Consider the following 8,087-nt stretch of genomic DNA (forward strand, 5'->3'; position numbering starts at 1 on the left):
TCAAACCATCCCCAGCTTCTTTCATGCACATTGTCACAAAGCTGACTTGAATTATATTTTCCATCTAAATATGTATCACCAGTGAAGTGCTGTGAACCTAATCTCATACAGAGTTTCATCACGTGTTTCATAAAATAAACAAACAACCACTATGCACACACAATTCTCATCCAAACATCCCATCTGAAAAGGAAGCAGGTTTTTAAATAGCACAGTGTTCTACCTTGGTCTGCTGCCAGCATGCACACACACAAAAAAGGATCTTGTTTGGACTTTCAGGTAAGTCCATCTCCTTCCTACCCAAATTCCCACTCTCCTCAGGCTACAGCCGCGGCGATGCAGCACTACAGGTGGCAAGAGAGAACATCCGTCTCCTATGCTCCATCCAGTGCTCAGCCCGCAGCAGCTAGAAAGGCTGACAGATGGCATACTGACAATTCCTCCACATAAGAGCTTTCTCCAGAAATGTTTCTGAAGTTAGCAGCCCAACAGTACAAGCATCATAAATTAGGAAGTCAATAGCAAAGCTGGATGCCTTCTCTCTCTCATGTACTTTAATTTTAGTGTCTTTCATTTAAGAAGTTACGTTTCTTCAAATTATTATTTTTTTTAACCCTAGCAGAAGTCACCTCATATCTTAATATACCCTGTACATATTTTTGAAGGAAACACTTTCCCTTCCAGTCCTATTCTTCTAGGTACTATTTCATTCATAAAGTAAATAACAGCACTGGTTAAAAAATAAACCAAAAATATTTCCAATCCAAGTGGCATAATTTAATTCACTTAAAACACTCATGTTCATGGCTTTCCCCTTTTACCCTTGAAAGGGCATGCTGCAACTCTAAGGCAAGTCCAACTTTGCAAATCTTTAAGAGAAAAAACAAAAAAAAAATCAAGTCAACACAAACTGTATTCAGTTATAGCATTTCCTACTTTCTTCCTGTTCAAGGCTACTATCTATAAACAAACTGCAACCAGAAAGTCCATTCTTGCAAAATAAAAGAACCTAATTCACATCTCAGCCATTTCAGCCAGCTAAAAATCATATGCCAAAGAAGTATGCGAATGACTGTCAGTCCTTATGATTACACTGATAAAGGTTCGATGTTAGGTTTACTTAGCTTCCCTGGGGTAGCATACAGAGGATCTATTTCATACAGTGCAAGTCCCTGTTCACCCCATACTGAATTCTACATTGCCTTTAAGTTCTGTTATTCAAGTCAGACAAAGAGGATGATAAAGTGAAACCATGGCCCCAACCATTTCTTTCCAAAATCCACGTGCACAACAAGTTATTGAGAAACAAAATGTCTTTGTGGACACCAGTATCTCCCTAAGGATGGCTAAGTCTTCCGTTGACAACTCCTTTTATTCCAGTGTTGTGATCCATCTGTAACTCATTATTCTAACACAAAGTTCAAGGAGGAAGATTTGTGTCTTAGTGGAATTTTCCCACAAGGGAGAGATCGTCACTTGATGCAGAGAAAAGCCAGAAGCAGCTCTGAGAGGTGTGAGTTGTTCTGCTTATCTCAGTGCCTACTTTCACCTCCCCTTTGGCGTCAGCATCCAGCATTGTCACTGAAAAGACTCAGGACTGCTGCTTGGTAGTGTTCAGATGAAACAGCATCACCAATGGCCACTTTTCATGCAGAATGGGGAGGGGACTGAACCTTTTTACTCCTTCCAAATAGAAAAGCCCAACTTACCTAAGGATCTTTTTCCTGTTCCCATCATATCGCACATTTCACTTAAACAAAAACAAAACAAACAAAAACAGAAAACTCACACACAATCTTACTTCAACTTTTGCCTATAAAATGGATATTGCCCTGAAACAAATGAATCAAACCAAGGCAGAAGCTATTGCAAGACATCTCCTTTCTTCTGCATCAGATGTTCTGGCAACTCCAAGTGCTTTTTCTTAAAAGCAATTTTTAGTTTTGTTTGTCTAAAGAAGTATGATTTAACAGAAACTGTCATGATCTGAAATACATTCCACAGTTTGATCCCCAATACCACACATAAAAATGATCTATGATAGAAATTGCATCAGCACAGAGTTTCTGGATATGTTTACTTCAAATCACCAGCTTGTCTTCTAGGGCTTTCTAGCTCACACAAGTCCAGATCAGGATCTTTAACTCCATCACACACACTTTTGGAGGTTCAAAGTAACATGACAACTTCTATTATGTGAAATTCTACCCATGAACACGAAGGGGTACCAACCATAATGGTAGAAAGTTTTCAGTAATTCAAGCAGCATCTGTGAGAAACAGAAGCTCATAAAACTTTGGGAAAAAAAACATGAGTGGCAAATTATTACAAACAAGCAACCACAAGAAGGACACAGATGTGATTTACAGATACTAAGTGAAAATATATGAAAAATTATTGTTCCACAGCTGTAGTCAGTCTGGAAAATCAGTCTGCATAGAACAGCATGCTTGGGACAAAGTTTGAGTGTTTGTTTTTTCCAAATTATTATTTTTTTTAGAAGTGAACCTTTCATAACTATTTAATTACCCAGTGCTTAACAAAACATTGCAGAACACCTACAGGGAAAACTAAAAATGATTTTTATCACTTCCTCATTTCTACAGACAATTCTGACAATGGTCTTCTTAAAGCCCATCACAAGACTCTTCTCTATATTTTTTTTCTTTTATTAATAGGATTACCAAAAAATTCTAATAAAATTATTTTCTTTATTCTGCCCCCTCCTGGAATAATAGGAAGTTCCAATGAATCAGGAATCATAGCAGGTGCTAATGATTATCTTTCATCTATCTGAAAGCAAAGATGTAGTGATTTCCTGTAGGGAGTGAGCTTCTTCTTTTTTAGCTATTTCTAGTAACCCTAATATTATCGAACAGAAATACTACAAAACACAGTACCACTGATAAAATCTAAAGAACATTTGAAATAAATCATAAATTTTAGGCAAAGCTGTTTCATTTATGAAAAATTACTTAGAAATCAACATTTTCTGGGACAACAACCCCGCTGCCTTCCTCAAAGTTTCTTGCTGACTGCTTCCATGTGTGTTTACAACATTAAACTTTAAACCAAAGGCCTATTTTTAAAGCAACTTCTCATCAAACGCAAACCATTTAGTACCATCTCAGAGATTAGCAGTGGTCTGCAAGCCTCAGGACCACTGCTGAGCATTGACCATATTCATAGCACAGGAAATAACACTATTATGTGCATTTATCCAAATTTGTCTTCCTTCTCACGAAGACAGAGAAAATGCATTTGGGACAGAAAATCCTCCCCAGATGCCATCCGAATACATCATACACTTGGCATGAAGTTCTGGAGAAGCTGTATTTACTCTGGGCTCAGCACTGTGCCAATGCATACTTGTGTGGCTCTTGACCTGTGGGACTCACATCTTGCCAGTTCAGAGCACGGACACGAGCACACACCTGCTTGCAGAAGACCACAAGGTTCTGCTTGCTGTGATTCAGGGGGCAGTACTTTAATCTGGACCTCCTTATCAGGGTCAGCAAAAGCTCTGATCAATATTTTGTTCTTCCCATGAATTCTCCCTACCAAATTTCCGTTTTAAAATCAGTCTAGGAGTCTAGACACATTTAGCCCACTTCATCTAGGAAGCGTCAGACCTGGCGTGCTGTATGAAGCAGCAGGGACACAGCCTTACTGACCCTGCTTAGCCCACGTGTGCTGGTACACCCGGAGCGCACCAGGCTCGCTGCATGCACACTCAGCAGATTGTTTGAGCACGGTTCTGAGCAAGAAGTCCCATGTAGCAGTTTGGGAATGCTACTTATAAACAAGTTTCATTTGGAATTCTGACAAAATCCTAGAAAACTTTTAATAAATAATATATTCAGAGCACCAGAATGACTGACAGCTCTGAAGTGATAAAAAGAAACAAAAAAAAAAAAAAAAAAGTTCAAAACTAGGAAATACAATTTCTCTGTTCTGCTCCACTCTTCCAACAAGACTTTAAACACGAGCCAGGGAACACAAGGAAGAAGAAAAGCATTTGTAAAGGATACTTAAAAGGATATTACGGCATCAACTTCATCCATCATTTGTACATTCCACTAAGTCATACGCATTGAATAATAATTAGACATTCATTCCCTGGAACAGAACTGGAAACCACTTCTGGCAAAATTCAAGCCTGGATGCACTCCAAAGCATATGGAGAGTAGCAGATCAAAATGCAACATAACTATTTGCCAATTTTTTGATAAGTATACTTTTTATTTAAAACATTCTTATGGTTAAGGGATATTATAGTGTAAAACTAGTGAACACTTTTGAGAGTTTCATTTTCCAAAGTACTTCACATAACCATAGCCTAGTAGTCCTCTCCAAATCTCCAAATCTCTCATTCTACGTTAGCAACTGGAAAAAAGATAAAAATCATAAGCTGATCATGCTAGAAATGCTGTTTTTTTCTCTGTTCAGGCTGATTTATGGATCACAGGATGCACTTCAGGTAGGCTGACAAGATCTCTGAAAATACTAGCTCACGCTGTCTTGGATGACATGCCCTGGGCACATTCACATTTTTAAGAGCATACAATGCACACTTAAGATTATGCTATTTCCTCAGATTACTTGTATCCTGAATAATCAAAAAAGACATATCGTTTGAAATTCAAAAGGGATAATGATCAAGACAGAAAGCAGGATACTTCCCCTTAAAAGGTTAAGCAACAACAACAAAAGGATTAAAAGCTTAGACAAAATGATGATGATACATTATGTGGGGCTTGAAAACTTGTTCACTCTTTAGTCCTTCAAAGACAGTCTTTTATGTTACTGAAGTCCACGGGATGTCCCTAATGATCTGCAAACTCGGTCCAGAACCTCTAGCGGCCAGAAAGCTTTCAAGCCTGGAAGAGTCATTTACGTGATTATTGATATGTGCAGTACTGCTGGCTTGCCCTCAGCCTCTTAACCCAGTTATTAACTACAGCTATCAGAAAGAACTTCAGGACAATTTCATGAATTTGGGATACTAACCTCTCCTTGCAAAACCTAAATCACAGCTGTAGAAAAGTGTTAGTCACTCAATTGTAAGATCCATTAAATTTGTTTTTGGTTTGTTTCTTGGCAGTATTTAGTATTGTTGAGAAGTTTGTCAGGTTTGAAATTTTTTGTTGTTTTGTTTCACTTTTACAAGCCTTACAGTCTAAGCAGCAGGATTTTTTTGTATTTCATAGTTGCTACTGTTTTGTGTTGAAACTTCAGCACTGTTTCTGTGGATCTCTAACCTCCAAGCTTTGAACTAAAGCAAGATGTCCAGAAGTTTTCCAAGCTCATTTTTGTATGAGCTGATAATTGGCAGCACATTGCCCTTCGCTAGAAAGATCAAATGATTACCTGTGGTCTTGCATTCTGCATGCAAGCTAAAGAACATGTCAAATACTGACAACAATAAATAATAACAGCACATTTGGCATAAGAGCATCAGTTGCAAACCAGCTCCATAGCATCCCGCTTGTACTGCATCAGGAAAGCTAGAGGAGGTACTAAATTCTTTGTTGCAGAACTTGATGTTCTATCAACTCACTTCACAACACAGTTTTCAAAAAGAATGGAACACCAGCCAATAACATTTGGAAGTCAGTCAGCATCGTTTTCCATTGTACAGTCATCTTCCCTGGTGTGCTACATTAAATATTGCATAGCAACACTGCACAAGTCCTAGAACTCCCCTCTCGTTCATAGCTACATCTCAGAAAGTTAAGTCTAGCATTTAGTTAGGGAGCGTTGGCCTCTCTGGAGACAAAAATCTCCATAGAACACTCAGTGAGCAATTAGTAGAGTTGACCCATGAATACATTTGTCACGTACCAACAGTAGCATGCTGTCACAAGTCAATATATCGATAGCTTGCTGCCATTCTGCAGATGCGTCAATTACCAACACACATTCACTGTGTAACACAGAAAAATAAGTTAACGTTCACAAAGCTCTTACTAGCTCTCCTCAAAACAAGTGTGTAGAATACTCTACTAGTTTCCAGGGTGAGAAAGCACAAGCAGAAATATTTTTAAAATTTGCAACAGAAACAAATATTTAACTTCTTTGACTTTTCTAATAAATGACCTGGCTGTTTCTTAAGAGATTTTAAAATCACACATTTTGCTGAAAAAGCCTTAAAGTAAATGCTGCGACGAACAGAGAAAAAATTATCCAACATCAGCACGTGATGATCAGAGACAAACTTATCATCAAGGCAAAGAAGACAGACAATTTACAGAACCCTAGTTTGAAAGGTAGCTCACATACTGTGAATTCATTTGTATTTGTCCCAGAAACTTTCTGCTATGGGAATCCAAATGCTGCACAAGTATCCGCTCGGGTAAAGAGTTCAAGGAGAATATTTTCTGGTCTGAAAATCAAGTGATAATTGACCTAGATTTCCTTATACATACCATAAAACAAATGCCAAAGAGGATAAGGTTATACCTGTGTCTGTACACTTCTCTTTGGATTTTAGGTCCCATTTTAGGCAGGTCCAAAAAGAGAATGGGATCAGAAAAGTTCCAGATGAGAAGGAATTAACACGTTAGAGACTTTAAGATGCATCAGGATGAAATTCAATTTTTCAATCCAACAATCAGAAAACATTTAATAAGATAGCAACAGATGACAGCCATAAGTAACGTATAAGTAAGTATTGTATTAATCCCCACCAACTCAAACACTCATTTCAACTATAATTGAATTTAAGACCTGAGGAAATGGCTTGAAGCTGGGACAGGGGAGGGTCAGGCTGGGGGTTAGGGAAAGGTTCTGCACCAAGAGGGTGGTCGGGCACTGGGACAGGCTGCCCAGGGCCAGGGGCACGGCACCGAGCTGGTGGAGTTCAAGGAGCATTTGGACAACACTCAGACGTATGGCCTGATTTTGGGTGGCCCTTTGGGGACCCAGGAGGCGGGCCTCGCGGGTCCCTTCCAACTTGGATATTCTAAGACTGCTCACTTACGAATTAAAACACAGCGCAACAGATAAAAAGAAGCTCAGAGGGTGTGTCCACCCGGACACACCCCGAGGCCATCGCGGCCGACCCCCCAAGGGGCGACACCCCAAGGGGCGACCCCCCAAGGGGCGACCCCTCGCGCGAGTACCGGGCCGTGCGGCGGAGCGCGTCCAGCAGCGCGCCCCCGGGCGCCGCGCCCTCCGCACCAGGGGCGGGCAGGGGAACGGCGGCGGCTGCCCGGGGAGCTCGGGGCGCCGGGCGGCGGCGTGTCCCGGCCCGCAGCCCCTGGGCTGGCCCAGGAGGCTCGGCCCGGCCCGGCGGACAGGAGGAAGGGGCGACGCAGCTGCCGCGGCCCCGCGCCCGGCCCGCACCTGTTCCCACCTCCCGGCCCCGGGCCGCGGGGGGCGGCCGCCCGGGAGGGAACGGCAGGCTGCCGGCACCCGCCGCCCCGCACCGCGGCCTCGCCGCCGGCCTACCTGCGCGTAGTGGGGCTGCCGGAGCCAGGCCCCCGGGAAGAGCCGCCTCGCCATGGCAATGGCACATCCCCGCAGCCGGCGGGGCGGAGCGGAGCGCGGCGCGGCGCTTCCCCGCCAGCCCGGCCCGGCCCGGCCCGGCCGCCAGCAGCGGGAGGAGCGCGGCGCAGCCCCGCCGGGCGGGAGCCGCTGTCAGGCGCCGTGCGCGGAGGGCGGGCGGCTGCCGCCGGCTGCCGGGGGGAGGCGGGGGCCGGAGGGAGCGGGGCGGAGCGCGGGGCGGCACCGCCGCGGGCTCCGCTCCCTGCCCGTGGCCGGAGCCGGGGACACCGCGGCGAGGTGCGGGGACAGGGTCGGGGACGGGGACGGGGACGGGGACAGGGGCAGGGACAGGGGCAGGCACCGGCCGCCACGCAGCGCTCAGCCCCCAGCGTCCAGCCCGAGGAGAACTACGGAGGAGCCTGTTAATGAATAACGTGTCCCGGTCACCGACCGGCCCTTAGAGCCAGCGGCGGGGCTGCTGCAGCCGCGGCCGAGCATTTCCCTCACAGCACGGGGAGAGGCTGGCCCAGCGACCCCCGCAGCCCCCGGCCTCCTGCCCCTGCCCGCCGGCTGCCCCGCACTGGCCCCACGGTGGCCCC

General features: G+C 44.4%; 1 protein-coding gene across 2 annotated transcripts in view; it reads right to left on the bottom strand.

The window, feature by feature from the left end:
• The window catches only part of DIPK1A (divergent protein kinase domain 1A), a 22,010-nt gene extending 14,363 nt beyond the window's left edge, over positions 1-7,647 (bottom strand). For both annotated transcript variants that reach the window (XM_084528324.1, XM_084528323.1), the window contains exon 1: positions 7,453-7,647. In XM_084528324.1, the coding sequence (XP_084384450.1) occupies positions 7,453-7,506 (54 nt within the window). In that variant the 5' untranslated portion in view covers positions 7,507-7,647. The remainder of the gene's footprint in view (positions 1-7,452) is intronic.
• Positions 7,648-8,087: the final 440 nt, after the last annotated feature.

The sequence above is a fragment of the Aythya ferina genome (assembly GCF_964211825.1).
Source record: "Aythya ferina genome assembly, chromosome: 8".
Taxonomy (NCBI): domain Eukaryota; kingdom Metazoa; phylum Chordata; class Aves; order Anseriformes; family Anatidae; genus Aythya; species Aythya ferina.